The sequence below is a fragment of the Rhinopithecus roxellana genome, chromosome 10 (assembly GCF_007565055.1).
Source record: "Rhinopithecus roxellana isolate Shanxi Qingling chromosome 10, ASM756505v1, whole genome shotgun sequence".
Lineage (NCBI taxonomy): Eukaryota > Metazoa > Chordata > Mammalia > Primates > Cercopithecidae > Rhinopithecus > Rhinopithecus roxellana.
The window spans coordinates 40,874,359-40,895,009 of NC_044558.1; the positions used below are offsets into that span (position 1 = coordinate 40,874,359).

The following is a 20,651-nucleotide window of genomic DNA, read 5'->3' on the forward strand; positions in this document are numbered from 1 at the left end:
TCATCAGCTGCAAAATGGGTAATTTGGTGTAAATCAGTAGTTCTCCTGCCATGGGGTCCTTGGAACCTTGGGTGATTGCATAAAGGGGTCTGTGGTGGTGTCTGTAGACTTGAAAAGCAACATCTCTCCTGTAGATTTGTACTATTTTTCAAATGCCACTGTTGATGTAATAAAAACAATTCAGTTAAAAGCTTAACTGAATTTATAGTTACATTTGCCCTTCATGTATTTTCTCAATCACATCATTGTAAAAGTATGCTTATAGTGGATTCTCAGGGCCAAGAAGTCAGGTGTCACTTGCATAGCTGTTCTCTGAGATTCTGTGATTAAATCTCCAAAAGTTTTTGGGTTTTCTGAAGACAAAAGTGAATCAAACATTTGAATCCTTTCCATTTTTCTCCAGTTGACAAAAGCAAGAGGCAACAACTTTCCCAGTGTATCACAGAGCCTAGTAAGGCAGAACATAACTTTCATTTGTGGTCAAAGAAGCTGTTAGTTCTGTCTAGGTGGACACAGCCTGGCGCTATGGAGCAAATTTTCTTTCCTTAGGTGTCACTTCTTTCTTTAGGATTTACATAGCTACAGAAACAAGATGAGCAGACACTCATCTTGTTTCTAGGTTATTGTTTTTAGGGGAACATTTCTAAAAACAATAATAAATGAGTATACATTTGGAAGAATTGTATATAATCTTATGGACATGATTACACTCGTAGCCCTTGATCGAGTTTCTGTAATTTTTTTAACATGAAAATCCGTATTGTCACAGAGAGCAACAAGCCTCGATCTGGTTTAATAAGGGTTGTTCCTCCCAATACAGTCATGCATTGCTTAACTACATGATCCTGTGAAATACGTCATTAGGCAATTTCATTGTTGTAGAAACAAGATGAGTGTCACAAGATGAGTGTCTGCTCATCTTGTTTTTAGGCTATCGTTTTTAGGGGAACATTTCTAAAAACAATAATAAATTAGTATACATTTGGAAGAATTATATATAATCTTATGGACATGATTACACTTGTAGCCCTTGATTGAGTTTCTATAATTTTTTTAACATGAAAATTCTGCATTGTCACAGAGAGCAAAAAGCCTTGATCTTGTTTAAAAAGGGCTGTTCCTCCCAATACAGTCATGCATTGCTTAATTACATGAATATGTGAGATACGTCATTAGGCAATTTCATTGTTGTACAAACATCACAAAGTGTACTTCACAAACCTAGATTGTACAGCCTACTACACACCTAGGCTATATTGGTTCTTGGTTGCAAACCTGTACAGCATTATACTGTAAATACTGTAGGCAATTGTAACACAATGGTAAGTATTTGTGTATCTGAATATATCTAAACGTAGAAAGGGTACAGTAAAAAAATAAAGTATAAAAGACAAAAACTAGTCCACCTGGACAGGGAATTTACCATGAATGGAGCTTGCAGGGCTGGAAGTTGCTCTGAGTCAATCAGTGAGTGACTGGTGAGTGAATCTGAAGGCCTGGGACACTACTGTAGACTTTATAAACACCATACATTTAGGCTATACTAAATTTATTTTTTAAATTTTCTTTCTTCAATAAATAATTAACCTTAGCTTACTGCAATTTTTTTACTTTATAAACTTCTAAATTTTAAGAAACTTTTTGACTCTTGCAATAACATTTAGCTTAAAACACAAACGTATTGTACAGCTGTACAAAGATATTTTCTTTCTTCATAATTTTATTTTATAAGCTTTTTCTATTAAATTTTTTCTTTACTTTTAAACTTTTTCATTAGAAACTAAAGTACAAATACACACATTAGCCTGGCCTATACAGGGTCAGGATCATCAAGACGTCATCAGGCAATAAGAATTTTTCAGCTCAATTATTATCTTATGGGGCCACTAGTATATATATGGTCCATTGTTGACTGAAACATGTGGCACATGACTATATTCCCTTGATGTGAACAGCTGGTTACTTCAGGAATAAACTTGTTCAGCAGTCAAGAAACCCTTGAAAATGAAGAGTGGACCAGTCTACAACCTCTTCCTATTCAGGATCTGTTATCAGTACATCTCTCATAGGTGAGATGGTCTCTTCCGAGGACTGCTTTCAGAAAAGAACTTCAGGTGTCTCCAGCATGGGCTCCCAAGGTAAGAAAAGTGTTTACCAGCCACCAGGTTCCATGTGCTTTCACAAGGGATAAAAGCCTTGGGGATTTCTGTGGTAGTTCTAGATTTTTTCATATTTAAAAATATTGAGAATAAGATGACTGAAATGAATTCCTTTCTTTAAAATGAAACTTTAGTTTTACTCTATAGTGATGCATCTGCTCCTAAGCTCAATCAAAAATATTTTTCATGAGAAAAGCTCAATGCTTCCTATTGCTGTAGTGAAAGAACTCTGTATCTCAGCTTCCCCACTGGAAAAAAATTGGGATCATAAAGGCACCTCTCTTGTAGGCTTGTGAAGATTAAATGATTTACTCATGTAAACTACTTATGACAGTACCCTGCATAGAGTAATACTTCATTACAACATGATAATCATGATGATGATGATGACAACTTGTAAGTTATTTAACCAAGACTAGGATATGCAATAATGTCAAAAGGGAAAGGAAATGACATTGCACCCCAACATTTCAACCACTAACCATATTCTACGTAGGTCATTAGCACCACTTATAAGTATTCTGGTTCAGCTTCTCCATACATGTTAGGTCTGTTCTTCCCCATCCGTTTTAAAATTAGACATGACCAATGTGACATGACCTGCTTTGGCCAATAAAGTATAAGCAGAGGTAACATGTGTTATACCTAGGTAGAAGCTTTAAGAGCCAGTACATAATTTGCCTTGTTCTTTTACCACTGCTGTGGAGACTGTGGAAATAATTATTGTGATGTAATCCTCATCAGCTGGACTTTAAATGACATGATGACCAAGAACCCTCTTTTGATTCACATTTAATATATAGAGTGAGTCAGAATTAAATTTTTGCCATAAGAATCCACTGTTATTTGAGAGTTATTGTTATGACAGCATCCTAATCAATAAGCCACAGTAATATGTATCCTTATTAGCATCATCATTAATATTACTCTTTATTAATATGTGTATATAGAATAAATTTCTAAAAACAGTAATAAATTAGTATACATTTGGAAGACTTGTATATAATCTTATGGATATGATTACACTTGCATCCTTGATTAAGTTTGTATACTTTTTTTTTACCATGAAAATTCTGTTACTTGAAAAACATTGGTATGTGTGTATGTTTGTGTGTGTCCCTAGGAGGAAGAGGAAAAAGTTATTCTGAAAGTGGAATGCCAACCTTGGGTTTTTCACTGCCTTAAATCTCACCCTGAACTCTAAATTAGAGTTTCCAAAGTCTCTTACATTTTGCCCTAGTTGGTTTGGGCAGAGAGCCCAGATACCACATCATTTTTAAAATTCTAAATGAGCCAAAAAAAAATCCACCCACGTGCATGTAATTACTTCACTTGTGCTACTATTACTATCCTTGTTGGCAATGGACAAATGAGAACCTTTCACTTGGTGAGAATTATAAGTACTTGAATCAACCAAAATTTCATTCCTGGGCAAGGAACTCAATATTACAGATGATTGACAGTTTTTGTATTTGTGTTTTAAAGATTTTGCCACCCCAAATAGAAGCATGGAACCATTATCTGAAACCATTAATGACCATCTAAATAAATCGTGATAAGAAAACAACCTCAAGTTCAAAGCTCTAGTTGTTTCTCTTTGAACATCATTTACCTGACCATTGCCTCTGATGGAATTCCTTCTCTTCAGATTGTCTTTGCACAGGACTTGAAAAGACTTCTTTCGTTCCCCAGATGGGGCAGCAATAAGTCTCCTGACATGGCAGGATTTCACAGAAAGTAATTTCAGGTACTTGTAAGGAGGCCGGTGTGGTTGCCAGGGATGTATTAGGTGCTGCAAGGCATTGGGCAGGGGGGAGGGGAAGCAAGAAGGTTAACCTGAAACGCTGGTTTCTTCTGTTGACAGTTCACTTGAAACCAGGTTTGAGGGTGAGGAATGTAAAGCCTTTACCTGTGGAGGAGGCTGTGGACAGCAGAGCCGGCTCCTGAGAGCTTGTGATATTGCCGGAGAAAAAGAATAAAATGATTAATGAAAGAGACCTGCAAAAATCCTTCTCTCCAAAGGAATTTTAGGCCAGAAAATTGAACTGAACTCTCACCTTGGAGGGAGATTTGGGACACGTCGGTCTTGATCTTTTAAGCTAAGTATATAAAGGGTGACTATCATCAAAGCACTGTCAAAAAAGAAAAAAAAAAAGCATTATGTGGCAGATTTGTTTCCAGATATATCTCACACATCCAGCTGGCCAGAGATGTACTCTCACAGGCCACACAGATGGGAGCAGGGGGGAGGGGGTGGCCTCGGCTGACAGAAACACCATGGAAACCAGCACAGTTATGCTTTTCTGCCCTGGAGAGAAAAATCCCTCAGCTTCCTGGAGCTCAGAGGCTCCTGGGGTACTCCATGCTGATGGATTTTTTCCACAGAGCAGCCCCCAGGCCTGGCAAGCTGTCTCAGAGGCGCCTGTCACTAGTGGAAGATTACAAGAGGAAGCATATAAGTTGCTGGAGGCAACTGCTCCTTGCAGGAAAGAGTCAGAACACAGTTTGCATCCCACTGGTGGAGGGCATTGGCACTGTCGCATCGGGAGATGGAAGGCAGCACAGGTCTAGTCAGCTGTGGAGGCCAAACCCTCTGGCTGCTTCTCTGACATCTTCCTTCCGGCTGCCTGTCTTTTCAGAGCACAATACACTGAATAGGTCAGAGGAAGGAAAAGAACTGCAAGAAAGTATTTGTTTCCTCACTGAGACTTCAAAACAATGAGGATGTCTTCTCCCCCATGACCGGAACTTATATAAACAAATGGAAGCTTTCCTTAAGAGTTCTGAGCCTTGGGAAGCTATTCCAACAATCCCCATGCATCCAAATACTTCGTGTTCTCCTCTTTGGGGGACATCTTTAGAACCCTCTCACAAGTCACACAGAAAGTCTGCTGATGGCTTTACAGCTCCATTTTGTGCTAGGCTTGAAAGAGTTAACTGACTTGACTTCTTGCCAGTTCGACTTCACACCCGGTTTTCCAAACTTGACTCCTCATTATTTTGCTTCCTACCAAAGGTGCTGGATTTACCATCATTAGGATACACAAGAAAACTGTGCCATATGTGCTCATAAAGAACAAATTCCCAAAGTGTTCTCAGCAGTAGCTGGTTACTGCCCAGCAGGCACAGCCCTGCCTGGGAAAAGTGGTGCTAAACCCCAAAGATGCTGTCAGATAGAATTTATAGTGTCATCGTGGCAACTGTTTGCTGTGGTCCAGTTAATAGAGGCAGGAGGCAGAGAAATCCTAGGCAGACAGGGTTGGGTCTCCAGTGAAACTCCACCTTAAAGCCAAAAACAGCCTGAAACCCACAGCCCAGAGTGAGAACTTCTATTCCTGTTTTCCCACTCTCTCCCAAGTGGGCGTTTCTGAATAATGCCTTTTAACCAATCAAATGCTGCCTTCTCCAATAATACCTATGGCCTGCCCTGCCCCTATCCTGTGCCTATAAAAACCCCAGACTCAGTCAGTAGAGACAGAGATAACCTGACTTTGGGGGAGATGACCTGACTTCAGGGAAGAGACAACCTGATTTTGGGGAAGATGACCTGAACTTTCCATCCCCTTTTCAGCTCCCCTCTTTGCTGAGAGCTATTTTCTTTGCTCAATAAAATTATCTGCTTTCATCACCCTTCAATCATTAGCGTGACCTCATTCTTCTTAGACGCTGGACAAGAGCTTGGGACTCACCGAGCATGGGTACCCAGAAAGGCTGTATCATTGGCCCTTTGCCCTCACCAGTGGTGGGCAGCTGCCCCATGTGATAAAGCCAGGGGTCAACTAAACTACTAACACTCTGCTGTGCATTGGGCTACAGATGGCAGAGCTAAAAGCACTAATTAGCACACTAACACCCACTCTGGGGTTTCGGGGTCCCAGGCACTCTTACCAGGGCACTGCCACATTCCCCTTGGGGTGACATGCCTGGACTGGCCACGAGCCCCGCATGGAGCTTGCTCCTGTATCAGCACCTGGAGTGGCCGACCAAACCCTGCACTCACTCTCTCATGTGCTCCCACTCAGCAGCAGAGCGAGCCAAGTAGATGGGGCACTGCTGCTGTGAGTCCAGCAAAAAGGCTGAGAAAAATCCTGTGTTACAGTCTCCCCTTCTTTGTTCTCCTACCTCTCCCACACTCCATCTCCCCATTCCAATTCTAAAATACTCTTTATGATTTGTGTCCAGCATCTGCCTCAACACAAAGCCCAGAAAACTTCTAGGACATCTTTGAACATCTTTTCCAGTCTTTGGGGGCAAACCCTGGTTTTGATCATACTCAGGTATATCACATGCCAGAAGCAAGATAATAAGCCGAACACCTACTATCTGCAGTCTTAGTGGTAAACAATATTGGAAATAATAAGATCTAATAAGCATGTTTAAAAAGCAGTCTCTTTACCTTACAATTAGACTTCTTATAACCTTTCTACCGGACTGGGGAATCTGTGTCTCTAGAGAATGCTAAGTATGTCCACTAAGATAGAGGTTCACACTCTTCCTGAGTTGGGAATCCCAGCAGGAGAAGACAAGCACACCTGGGAGAATAAGAGAAGTGCGAAGGCTTCTAATGGGAATTCTAGGTAGTGGTGTCAAATACTTGGGTGTTTCCCTACAGTGGGCAGTAGCAAGTCACAAGCGAAAACACTAAGGAACAAGAAGGGCACTGATAAAGCTACACTGTCTTCTGTAGCTGGGATGCGGCTTTAGGTCAAGGAACTGGAAGCACCTGGAGACCACAGCTTGCTTTGCCCCTGAGAATAACTGTCTCCCCTAAGACAGGCCCCAGAAGCCAGTCCTTTCCCAGGCTAACAAAGCATTTTTTGAGTGACAGATAAATATCCTTTCACCATATGAATAGTCCGACTAAGAAAAAACCAGGTGCACTCAAAGGCCCAGAGAAGACAGGCAAGAGAACACAGCAAGATGACCAGGTCTCAAAGGCCCAGTGTGGTGGGGGAGGGGAATCACAGCAGCAGAAGCCTAGAGACCTGAGAAAGGGCCCTGCATTCTAGCAAAGGCCTGCCTTTGCGGGCTGCAGAGGAGGGATGGCATCAAAAGTTGCCCAATTTGCATAGCAAATACTGCTGTCCTCACTGTATTTGCTTGGTTTAACTGCTTAGTAGATTTGGCTACAATTCCATCACATGGTATATCTTGGTGTCCCTTTGGTGAAAAGTCTTCACTGAAGAATCCAGGAGAGTTACCATAAATATGAGTGACCAAGGGAGAGTGGATTATACTTGATTTCTTATTTACTTCTTTCTCCAAGGTCAACAGAAAAGAAAACAGAATTTGCAAAGCTAAGAAAGATACACACACACGCGCGCACGCACACACACACATGCACACACACACACGAAAGCCACAGTTTGTTGCTAAACATAGCAGTTAATTGAAAAAAAACATGTCATATTTAAGGCAGAAAGCCTGTGCTTTTTTCTTCAAAATAACAGTTTTCAAAAAGGGTTCCCTCATTTCTACGCTATCAAAGTTCAGGGCCTAGTTTAAAGGGCTTCTTGTCTTCAAAGTAAACAGGCAAGTCCCCAGTTCATATGTGATAAAAGAAACATGGGAAGGAACAAAAGAGCTTGACATGGCATAACAGTGAAGTTTTTCTTACCAAAATGCCATCACAGCAATCAGAGTTATAACCAAGGTCTGGAAAACCCAATTAGGACACGCCCGTCTTTTTCCTGAAAGATAAACCTATAAAAAGGTTCAGTAATGAGCAGTGATAAATTAGTAACTCTAACTGTGAGAAGGGAGCCTGGAGAATTGCTCCCAGCAGGGGTATTTGCTGCTGTCTTGGGATAGTTTGAGTGCTTGCCTCAATTTACATCTCTTTCCTCCTCCTTGCCTCTCTGAAAACAACATTCTTTCAAAATCTATCTCAAGTACCTCCCTTTCCTTGAAATTCCAAGCTACAGCAATCTCCCTTTTCCCAGACATCCTGCAGACAATGATCTTCCATTCATTGAGCACTTATCTTCGCAGTTTTATGAGAAAGGGGGACCTGAGGCGAGATGTTGTCAGACCACAGATGTCCATCTCTTTGAGCAGGATACTTTTGAAAATCAAAAGATCTTCAAGACATGAAGATATGAATTCCAATGGAATGATTTCAGGTATCATGATACATGATGAAAAAGGTTTTTATAGAATGAAATCCCACTAAACACTTTTTTAAATTATAACACCAGTATTCAGTTTTTCACCTGTATATACAGATATCTCTGGGCCTGTGTCTTATTTATTCTCATATTCATTCTACAATATTTATTGAGCAGCATTATGTACAACACTATAGGAGACATGAAAATTAGTAAATTCTAGTCTCCAGGATGTGAATGAGACAAAACTTTAGGACTGATAAATATTGGCATAAAAAATTGCATATGGGGAAGAAGCCAAGAGCTACAGAATGACAGCTCTCCAATTGCTGGGGAATCTGGCTGAAGAGATAGGAGAAGTTTTCTGCCCACTTAAATGAGGTGCTACTTAAATATGAGTTTCCTATAAATGCAATAAGGAGTATTATGCCTGCTGCCTTCTGGGGATATAGGATAGAGTCATGCTTTTGGTTATTAGGGTATTAGAATAAGGTGGTAATAGTTTTAAATTGGTTCTTGGTTTAATTTATTGGGTACAATAAGGTGGTAATAATTTTAAATTGGTTCTTGGTTTAATTTATTGGGCTAGCTGTCTGACTAAAGCAAATGTTCTTCAATGTAGTATAAGGTAGGGGTATAGGATTCACTATACCATTTTTACCAAGTACACTATCCCTTAGGGTTATTGTAACTGAGCCATCCATAAGTACAGCTGGAAGCTGTTGTGATGACCAAGAAGTCAATGGCTTATACTGTTCTGAGGTCTCACAGAAACTGTTCTGAGGACATCTTAATAGTGTACTGCACAGAGGAGAAACTCAATGAAATTTGTTTGAATTGACTGGAATTAAATAGGACTAGTCTCAGGGTAAGTGCTTTCCCCTTCAATCTACCCCCACAGCTACTGAATTATTTTAAGTCTCCATGCTTTTCCTCAAAAGCCTTTGACCTAATATAGAGAAATGGCCTAAGACCTGGAGTCAGATTTAGAGTTGAGTCTTCAAGTTATCTAAATGTCATTGATCCTCATTTTCCTTATCAATAAAATAGGAATAATAAAATAATACCTGCCTACTTTTCAGAGTTATTAGGTATATCCAATAAACAGTGTAATGTCTCTCAAATTAAGGTGTGCATAGAATTAGTATGGTGCTTGAGAAAACCCTAAATGCCCTAAATGTAAAATTCTGATTCAATAGGTTTTATTTGGGGGAGAGTAGGGGCTGGGAACCTGTAAAAGGTAGGACAATAAAAAGTATTTACCCATGTTCATTTTTTTTTCTTAGATAGGGTCTTGCTCTGTCACCAAAGCTGGAGTGCAATGGCATAATTTTGCCTCACTGCAGCCTCTACCACCTCGGCTCAAGTGATCCTCCCACCTCAGCCTCCCTAGTAACTGCAACTACAGCCACCAAACCCAGTTAATTTTTTAATTTTTTTAGAGATGGGGTCTCACTGTGTTGTCCAGGCTAGTCTTGAACTCCTGGGCTCAAGTGATCCACCCACTCTGGCCTCCCAAAGTATTAGGATTACAAGCGTGAGCCACCATGCTCAGCCATCTTCATTCTTTCCTTTTCCCTCTCCTCCTCCAAGTAGTCAGTGAATTCTTATTTGAATCCTGGGGAGCTTCCTATCTCATCCTGAGTCCTACGTATAGCGAGAATGGCCCACCTACCTCTTGGAGGTGGAGAAAGAGAAGGAAAAAAGAGGAACCCTACTGATTGAATGAGAGCTACATCAGGAGACTTCAATCTTCCTCCAGAATGAACACCATCTTGGCCAGCATTGGGAGCCGTGTGGAAGTAAAGGCAGGGCCCAGTCAGGCTTCTTCCCATCTGGTAAGACCCACTAACTGCCCACAGCATCAATTTGCTCATTAACAAGACCCCCACCCTACTCCAGAATACCACTCCCCACTCACACACAAGCATTTCAATGACCCACAGAGTCCCCAAGGAACAGAGGACACCTAGGAGATGGGTGGTAGCATGGAAGTAAAAGTCAACCTCACAGGAAGAGCTCAGATCTCTTAGCAGGTCAGCACAGAAGAAACAAGCACTTTGGTTATTTGTATTTTATTGAGCTCCCTGGACAAGCCTGAAATGAGATTCGCTAAAATATTGAGTTTGAACACATTAATAACAACTATTATGTAGCACTTACTATGTGCCATGCACCCATCTAAATGCTTTACATATATCAATTTTTTTAATCCTCACAATAATCCTCTACAACCCTATGAAGCAAGTACCTTTATCAACCCCATTTTAAAAATAGGGAAAATGAGACACAGGAAGGCTAAGTTTCTCTCTCAAGATCACACAGCTAATAAATCACAGAGCCAGGAATTTGAACCCCCCCAAAATTGGCTCCAGAATCTATGCTCTTAACCACAATGCTATGCTGCCTCCTTTTTACTGTCTGTTTTTAAAGAAAGGAAACTATACAACTTAGATATTGCTATTATTCAAAAGGCCTTCATGGCTTCTTTATTTTCAGCCTTATCTTCCACTATCTTCCCTAAACAACTCCCACCTAATCCTTCAAGGAAGCCATTTCCAGCCACCAGACTTTCATTTATGCCATTCCATCTGTAACTTCTCCTTCAATTTCATTGCTGTCTAGCCAAAGCTTACTTCTCCTTTAAGGTTCAACTCTCATAAACCTCCTGACACTCTGAGCCTCTGCAGCATTGATGACATCCAGGTACAACTGTTCTTCGTATTTTCTTCCAATCTTCCCTGGCTACAATGCAATTCCTTAGAAGAGATCTGACTCATCCTTTCTGCCTCCCACAGGCCCTCTACAATGACAGCAAGAGATCTCTGAGTTCAACGGGCGCTCTTTAAGGCCTACATGAGTCCCCGACCCTGGGACCACACCCCAGCTTACACTCCACCCACATACCCAAGACACTGAACTACTTAATGTTTTTTAATTTAAGTTGTCATACTCAGGGAATATTTTCATACTGGGCTCTCCACTCAGGTATTCCTCTGACAAATATTTCTTGAGTGCCTACTTCATGCTAGTCCTAGTGACACGAGAATGAGGAAGGCAGACACAGGGCCTGCTCTCATGGGCCATATATTCTAGTTAATATTCTGAGATAACTGCAAAAGAAAGAGAATCTCTTATTTTGCCAGATGGGAGCTACAGAGATTACAGGTGACCAAACTGCACCTATCAGGGCTGCCATGGATGTGGATACCATTCCCTCTGTCCCACTGAAAATTATTTAGTCCAAAGGGTACCTTTCCTACACAATATTTTTCGTGTTTTGTGTTTATTGAGTAACCTACTAAGTGCTGAGTGCTGTGCAAAGAGCTGTAGCTCCTTAATCCTCATTTAAATCCCATCAACAATCTGTGTAAATACTATAATTGTCCCTATTTCCCAGTGTGGTTGAGTAACTTGCCCCAGAGCAATTCTACATATATTTTTACCTGGGTATTTGTGTTTGTCAATACCCTAAGGAGCTTGTCAGCTGCATAATAGTTTACTTGTTTTTAGTAGAAGAATTTTGAACTCTTTCTGAATCCTTTTAGAATAATTCAACACAGTATAGCATGAGGAGTAGAGAGTAAAATGAGGCAGTGACACAAGCATCAGGTCAACCTTTAATAGGGTGTCAGTTAAGGTCATGGATATCTTCCCCAGGGTAGGGCCACCTTTGGGCCACTGCTGGATCAGAGGGAGCAAGCTGAGTTTTGTAGCTACTTACGAAGTGCTGCTAGGAAGGGTGTATTGCAGCTTCTCCCTCACTGATATTTCTCTGTGATGGAGAGGGTGTCCTTCAAGTTAATAAATGATTAACCTTCGCTTTAACTATAAATACTATCCTACTTAATAAATGCTTTCTTTATTCATTAATAAAACCATCACATTTTAACCTTTGCCAGCAAGTGAATACCTATTCTTCCATTTGCATATTTAGTACTAAATATCAAAGGGAAAAGAGGGATTTGAGGATTAACTAAAGTCCCTTTGGGATCTCCTAAAGCCAAAGATAAGGGGGTGGGGGTCAAGGCATGTACACAGATCTGGCAGCAGAAGGCCATCTGTATGCTGAGGCTGCTGACTTTCGCCTGAAGGGGACAACACAAACAAAAACTGGCAGATAATAACTCTGAGATTAATATATTCTGTACTTGTTTCTCTAAACTTTGCTTTAAAAAGCCAGTTAATATCTACTAGAGGGCTAATATTTAAACACATGTAGTACATAAGGATGCAAACTAGGGATTTTCTCAACAAATAAATGAGAAAAAAATTCTTGACTGATTTCTCTAAAGACTTTTTAAGTAGAAAATATCATTTCCTTTCATTGTAAATTTGTCTATTTACCTTGTTTTTTTTATGAGCGGCCCTTCTTGGAGAAGATGCACTAACGGCTCTGCTAGATTTGCTTTAAAAGAGAGAGAAAATTGGTTACTATTCAAATACCTCTCCAGAAGATATATGACAAAGGCCCAGGCTGTCACTAACACAGCAATATGACTTTCTCTTGTAATACAGTGATATTTTGAAAAGGAAAAGTCATGGCAATTGAGAGTTCCTTTTGCGAAAAGGAACTTCAGTAAGTATAACTGAATGAATTAAACATTTTATTTCTCTTTTTCTCAAAACTAAACCCCAGGAAATGTGCATTTACCTTCTTAAGCAATTAAGAAAAAATAACAAAAAGTCTTCCCCCTGAGGACCAAACATGGTTTTCTAAATTTAGAAATGACCACTTCTCCTCATTAAAGGAGAAGCCACCCTTATGAGAAAATTTAGCACTTCCTGTAACAACTGCTACTAAACAGATGTCTCCTGGTTTTTTTCCACTTTTAAAACAGCAACAGGGCCAGGCATGGTGGCTCACGTCTGTAATCCCAGCACTTTGGGAGGCCGAGGTGGGTGGAACACCTGAGGTCAGGAGTTCAAGACCAGCCTGCCAACATGGCAAAACCCTGTCTCTACTAAAAATACAAAAATTAGCCGGGCGTGCTGGTGGGCACCTATAATCCCAGCTACTCGGGAGGTTGAGGCAGGAGAATCACTTGAACCTGGGAGAAGGAGGTTGCAGTGAGCCAAGATCACGCCATTGCATTCCAGCCTGGACGACAACAACAAAACTCATGCTCAAAAAAAAAAAAAAACCAACACAGAAAAAAATAAGAAAGTTATCATATAAGACAGTTGTGCTCCAAAATATTCTAAAAGAAAAATGCAGACTTCATTATCAGAAAGTAGCAGTTGCTGTTTGATCAAAAAGACCATTTAGATTGATCTTATTCTGGAAAGAGCTCACTCTCTCCTTTCCCCAAATTTCTATGGCAATCCTGGCTGAATGTACCTGATTGTGCTTGCTTCACTGGCTGATGACTTCCAACTACTGAGCCGCTTTAGCTGGGCCAGCTTTCTGTTCCATATTTCTAACTCTTCTATTCTCTCCTCAAGGTTGTTAGTTAGTTTGCACAGTTGCTTCACTGCACCTACATTTTCCATAAAGATCTGGTCCTAAAAGGGAAAAATCAAACAGAGTGCATAAATTAACAATTTGAGATCACTACAAAGCTGTCCACAGTCCATTCAAAGACAGTTGGAATATACCGTTGAAAAGGGTTACAGACACACACATCTTCAAGTTCATTCAAGATAAATCTGCAGAGGTTTGAAACCTAATGCAGTCTTGCTAAACTGCTGGCTGTGTAGTAAACTGCTTCTGTTCAATTTCCAATAAAATGAAAATATGACCTTGTAACTCAAAAAAGGAGCTGAAGGACATTGGCAAAAGATTTATTTTCAATGGTCATTATTCCATATTTAAAATTCTGAGGTAGGAGAATCACTCGAACCCGGGAAGTGGAGGTTGCAGTGAGTTAAGATTGCGCCATTGCAATCCAACCTGGGCAACAAGAGTGAAACTCCATCTCAAAAAAAGAAAAAGAAAAAAGAAAGTCAGAACAGACTTCTGAATGTTAAATTTTCTGTTAATCACCAAAATTCCTAGAAAATGACTCCAGTTCTCCCTCGTAAAATGTGCATCAAATTGCTCATGTGAGGGAAGAAGGAACAAAGACCTGGGTTTTCTCTGAGTTCTGCCACCTACTAGAGGTGAGACTCCAGACAAAATGCAATAACCTCTCTGGACTTCCATTTCTTCATCTATAAATGAGAAGATAATTCTTGAGGTGTCAATATCTGGTTCAACATCCAATGAACTATTGTATACTGCTTATATTGTAGCCTAACTTTGAAGCAATTTTTTTTAAGAAAGCACATATGTCTTCCTGTTCGTAAAATATAATGACACATCAGAAAAAGAAAGGGGAGACCAACCAAACCCAGAGAGTCCAGGCCATCCTCTTCAGCATCCACACACTTCAGTTGTCATATGAACACATGTGCCCATCTCTCAGCCATAATAAAAAGCTGGAAAGCTCTTATCAACTCACATCCCAACCCCATGACCCCTCCTCCTGTCTCTCTCTCTGTTTGCAAGTTCAAAATCCCACAGCACTTTCTGAATTGCAGAGAGGCTGGTCCAAGACTGAGTTCAAGGGTAACAGAGACTGTATTGTGGTTGAGGGTCAAACTCAGGGCTACGTGCCTTTGAGATTCTTATCATCCAAATTGAAGCTTTGAGGGTTTCAAACACTGTAGAGCAATCACTCAGAAAGAATCAAAACTTGAACATTCCAGATTCAAGGCTTAGCATATGCAGTTCAAAAACAGATGTATCTCATGATACACTGGAGAACTCTCTGAAACTCCCAGAGCAGCCACACAGATCTGATAAGGCCCTGAACACCCTGCACTCTCCAGTGTTTGAGACCTCACTCCCATAATTACCTATGATAAAAATGCCTTTCCTCAAGGCCAGTCCAAATCCCACCATACCCAGTATCTCCCAGAGACCACTAGTCAGAGAGCACGCCTCACTCTACAACGTCCTCAAAGCATGTTCAATTCTATCACCTGGCCATTTGCCTTGTATCAGATGTTATGTGTCTGTCTCCCACCCGGATCATGAGTTTGTGGAGGGCAGAATTATGTTGATTTATTTGCATATCTCACCAACATTTAGCACATGCCTTTGCCCACAGGAAATGCGCAGTAAGAATAGACATAAGTGAATTGAAAAGGGCTATGAGTTAGCAGCTTATGGAAGCAGAAAACCTTCGCACAGTGGGATGCAAAGTGACCAAAAGCTTGATTTCTGAGGCCTATGTTTGCTTTAAGAAAACTTACCAAAAAAACACAAAAAAATCCAACAACAAAAAAAAATACTTGTTTTGGCTTCTCAGACGTCATCAGAAAACCCTACATTTTTCCTGACGTCTTACCATACATCCTTCAAAATCCATCCAAATAACAAATTGATAAAACCACTCTGGAGTAGAATTTAGCAATATCTAGCAAAATTACAAATATTTTTATTTTTGAGCCAGTAAACCCACTTCTAGGAGTTTATTCCATAGATCTCCTGGAGAAAAGTAAGATATAAAAGAGACAACAATCAAACCAAATGTCCATTAATAGGGGAATTGATAATAAACTGTGGTACATTTGCACAGCAGTATACTATGCAACTGTAAAAAGAAAGGAAGAATATCTCTATATACTGTTATGGAGCAAAGTCTGTAGCATAAGAAGAATACAAAACATATCTACATTAATAAAATGAAGAATAAACCAAAAACTAACTTAAAATTGTTACACATAATGGAAAGGAAGAAACAAGATGGATGAAATGGATAGAACCCAGATTCTCTGAATGTACCTTGTTTTACAAATTTACATTTACAATATGTGTGTATTTTAAATACGTATAAAAAATAAATAAAAATTTTAAAAACATCCCTTAGAAATAGAAGGCAAAATAAAACAAATAAGCCTAATTGGGTATTGAGTTTCTGTTTTAACCTTACAGAGAAGATTGATATTAAGTGACTTCAAAACATAGTAATTTGACTGCCCGTTCCCAGAGAGAGAGAGCCTAAAGACAAAAAAATAAAAATTTTTAAAAAGTCAACCAGCAAGGGAATCTTAAGCTTTTCAATAATCATACTGTTAGTAATAATAGTGATGGAGTATATACACATAGACAGCACACATTTGGATAAAACAAATACATAGTTAATAGTGCTATAAACCAAGATTTTTAGCATTTAAGGAAAGAGATATAGACATAAAATTAAAACATTTAGTAAAAGCCTAGCAAATCTAAATTTAAGTTAGAAATATTAGTATGAATTCCTGATATATTTCATATCTTAAAAGAAAAAGATATTTTCTTTTTTTTTTTTGAGGCGGAGTCTCGCTCTGTCGCCCGGACTGGAGTGCAGTGGCCGGATCTCAGCTCACTGCAAGCTCCGCCTCCCGGGTTTACGCCATTCTCCTGCCTCAGCCTCCCGAGGAGCTGGGACTACAGGCGCCCGCCACCTCACCCGGCTAGTTTTTGTATTTTTTTTAGTAGAGACGGGGTTTCACCGTGTTAGCCAGGATGGTCTCGATCTCCTGACTTCGTGATCCGCCCGTCTCGGCCTCCCAAGGTGCTGGGATTACAGGCTTGAGCCACCGCGCCCGGCAGAAAAAGATATTTTCTAGCTATGTTAAGTAAAAAGGACTGGAAAAAAAAACTTCCCACCTACTAACAATGAAGACTCCTCATTGTAGTCTCTAAATACCATTCCCAGTGAAAGAACCCAGATTTGGGGTACTTTTCCAGATTTGGGGGAGGATATGTCTGAGGTGAACCTGGAACTCTTCCAGATTTGGGGTAGGATAAGTCTGAAGTGAACCTGGAATATCTTTCAATATGAGAAAATAAGGAAGCTATCATAGAGTACTGTGGTTGGGTCAAAATGACTCAGGAGCTAACTGAAGAAACTCTCATTGGCCAAAGATAGAACATGGAAGGACTAATTACTATGAGAGAACAAAGAATCAAATGTGCTTTAAAAGCATCCAAAATCCTATTCAAGTTTTAAAAATAGTTTATTATTTACCTTTGGGAGACATTAAGGGCTTAACTCATTTTTTAAAAATTTTGTAAATAAAAGAATAAAACTTTATCCTGCCTATCCTATATAAAATCTACATATTTGAAAGTTCATTTAAGAAGAATTCCAGATAATAAATTCCAGAGAATAAAGAAGAAATGATAGAGTATCACTATTTTCCAACCCCTAATGGAACAATAAATCTAGGCAATAATCCTCAATGTCTACTAAAACGATTGCATGTATTTGTTTCTTTGTTTTATACATACATATGTAAAAACAATTGGGGAAATTTCAACACCAATTGGATTTGATACTATTAAGAAATTACTGTACATTTTTAGGTGTGATAATGTTATAGTGGTTCTGGTTTTAAGAGGCCATTTTTCTTTTAGAAAAATATATTGAAAATCTATAATAAAATAGTATGATGTTGCAGGTTGCTTTAAATAATCTAGCTGGTAGAAGAGGGTAGTTGGTGAGTGATTTAAATAAAATAAGAATGGACAAGAATTGATATGAATAACTGGCGAATTTGAGTGAGGCATACATGGGTTTTCATTACTATTCTCTCTAGTTTTTTATACATTTGAAATTTTTCATTAAAAGTGTTTTTTTTTAAATCACAAAACAAAAACAAAAATCTCCTGACAAAAGCCCTTCTAAATTTTCTAATCCTGGTACAGGTTTTCCTTTACTCCCAAATTTGTTGTAATAAAAATAAGGCAGAAATTATGAAGATAGAAACAGCATTCTACAATTCCAAATCATGATAAATGTTAAATCATTATTTACTATGTTTATTCTGTAGAGAGCCTTACACTGTAAATACAGCTGTATTATTTACAGTGGATCACATGGTCAGCTGATGTCCACCAGCAGCCCAAAACAGATTTCCAGCCGTCCTCCCTGACCCCTCCCTGCACCCTGCTCACTGGCAGGCAATCTACCATGCAGGACTGTCAGTTCCATATCCTAAATCTCACAAAGCCACCACTTCTCTCCATCCTCACTGACACTACTGATATTCTTTTTTTTCCCTTGGTAACCGGCTTCTTCTCCTTTAAAAAAAAAAATTGCTTAGTACATTAATTTGTGATTTAACTCAAGCCAAAGCAGACTATGGAGAATGATAATAAAGTCCCCTCTAAACTGCAATAGGTTCTTTCTGCAGTGTTTTCCTCAACAGGACTTTCAATACTGCCTCATAGGCTACAAGCAATGTTTGCAATTGCCTGGTTACTTGTCAATAATGATAAAAGGTCAGCTTTAATTTCTCCAACTCAAATTTGCCAGTACCATATATCTTACAGGTGGATCCAATAGGCAAGGAGATAATTCATATGTTTTCCTATTCAAGAGGAAATAAAAGTGGAGAGGAAATTTACTACCACTTTCCTGATTATAATTATGGTTGGCTCTGACTTTATGGATCTATCCAATAGTAAATTACTGAAAAGTAAATTTCCAATACATATTATAGGGGTTGACGCTTACTGAAATATTTGGAGTTCTGACTTCTGTCCCCCACTGTCAGAGTGAAGCCAGTATAAATATGTTCAAAACTATAATCCAGAGTTTTTCTGAAAATGTTCTTTTCTATGCAAGTGATTAGGTCTGTATGAGCAGATTTGAACCAAGAACACATATCACAGATGCCTGAGGAACTTTTTTCTAAATACACATGTCTGAACCCCATGTAGAATCTTGGATTCATGGGCAAGACACATTAGCTCACACTTGTAATCCCAGCACTTTGGGAGGCCAAGGTGGGAAGACTGCTTGAGGCCAGGAGTTCGAGACCAGCCTTGGCAACAGAGTGAGACCCCATCTCTACAAAAAAAAAAAAAGTTTTAAAGAAACTTGGATCCATTAGGGCTGAGGGGCATTTTGAAAAGTCTCCCCATTTGATGCTCATCCTTGATGACTAACCATTTTGTAATTAAACCCAATTAATTACTGTACTTTGTCCAGCTATTAACGGTTTTAAATGGGGTCCACTACCTCAGCTGAAACACAACTTTACAGTTGTGATGTAAAAATGATTAAACCAGCTTGCCACCGAAATTTGCCAATGAGATTGTGAAGTAAAAGGTGGTAACTGCTTCAATTCACCTAAGAATCTTTTACTCACTGAGACTTGCTATGGAGTTAGGGTACCTATGGACAGAATGAGCATGTTTTCTAAATGGACACTGGAGGCAGACCAGCAAGTGTATTGCACATGAAAACAACAGGAAAGCATTCGTGAAATCAGAGCTGTTAGTGAGTTCAGTGCGGGTATCCCTTATCTAAAATTCATTCTTTCACTACAGCCTCTTTCACGCTTCATGTTCTCACCATATTGAACCATTTGCCCTTCACTGAACACGGCAGGATTCCTCTAGCCTCTGGATCCAGCACATGCTGCTTCCTCTACCTGAATCACCTGTCCTCCTCTGCTCCCACCTTCCTTAAACTTGGTGTTAGATTTACCTGGAGAGTGGGCTCACCTGGACAGGGCTCACATCTCATCCATAGTTGGCACGCCAGCACAAACTAGTAACTCAGTACACATCTGATGATTAAATGAATAAATATTCTTACAAGTGGCTCCTGGCATGAGGCACTGAGAGGTCATAGTGTTGCTCTCTAGAGAAATGAAGAGAGTACCAGCTTCTAGTTTATTCTTTTATCTGAAGTTTCTCTCAGAGAAGCAAAAAACAAAACAAAACAGAACAAAAACAAAACAAAGAAGACACCTAAGGTCCAAATTCCTTTTTCATGTTGGGAAATGCCCATGGAAATGTGAGTGAATTAAACAAACACTAGTGTTTATCATCTAGGGCAATGGGCTGGTGATTCGATGATATCTAACAAACCAGCTTCTACCCAGGTTAGGTCCTGTCCTCTTTGCGACGAGATTGGCTCAGGAAACAGTTGAAAGCCCTTGAGTTCCCTCTCACCCCACCCCCTCCAGGAAACCCCTGGACTAGGCAGAACACAGCTTGGAAGTTCCTGGGTCCATTGCAGGTCTAAAGATAATGTACCCAAGACATTGGGGCACAGCCAGGCAGAGGAGCTGATTTCTTCTCTCTTTGGAAGCTACAATTCACCCTTTATTTAGCGACACTGAGCGAGGGTAACTTAGCCTGATGGCAAAGCAAGCTTCAAGAAGTTGAAATAGGCCCTTATTTCTTTCCTCATAAGACAGCATTGCAGACTTGAAAATCTCTCCTTATGGTAAATGATGCATCTGGTGTTGCATGGACTGATGTTGTACAATAAAACCATGGGAATAAAATAGCCTGTAATTGAGCATTGTAAAAATGATTGCTAAAGGGAGAAAAACTGTCTTTAGCCAATGGGTGTGTCTGGCAATTGTTTGGGCTTGGAATAAACTCAGCTTTAGA

At 39.7% G+C, this 20,651-nt stretch overlaps 1 protein-coding gene across 1 annotated transcript in view; it reads right to left on the minus strand.

The window, feature by feature from the left end:
* MYRFL (myelin regulatory factor like) overlaps positions 1 to 20,651 on the minus strand; it is a 112,845-nt gene that overhangs the window by 11,995 nt on the left and 80,199 nt on the right. Inside the window, exons 14-19 of the mRNA XM_010358764.2 lie at positions 13,608 to 13,771; positions 12,614 to 12,674; positions 7,777 to 7,862; positions 4,218 to 4,291; positions 4,069 to 4,122; positions 3,772 to 3,951 (exon numbers count right to left, since the gene is read on the minus strand). Coding sequence (XP_010357066.1) covers positions 3,772 to 3,951; positions 4,069 to 4,122; positions 4,218 to 4,291; positions 7,777 to 7,862; positions 12,614 to 12,674; positions 13,608 to 13,771 — 619 coding nt within the window. The remainder of the gene's footprint in view (positions 1 to 3,771; positions 3,952 to 4,068; positions 4,123 to 4,217; positions 4,292 to 7,776; positions 7,863 to 12,613; positions 12,675 to 13,607; positions 13,772 to 20,651) is intronic.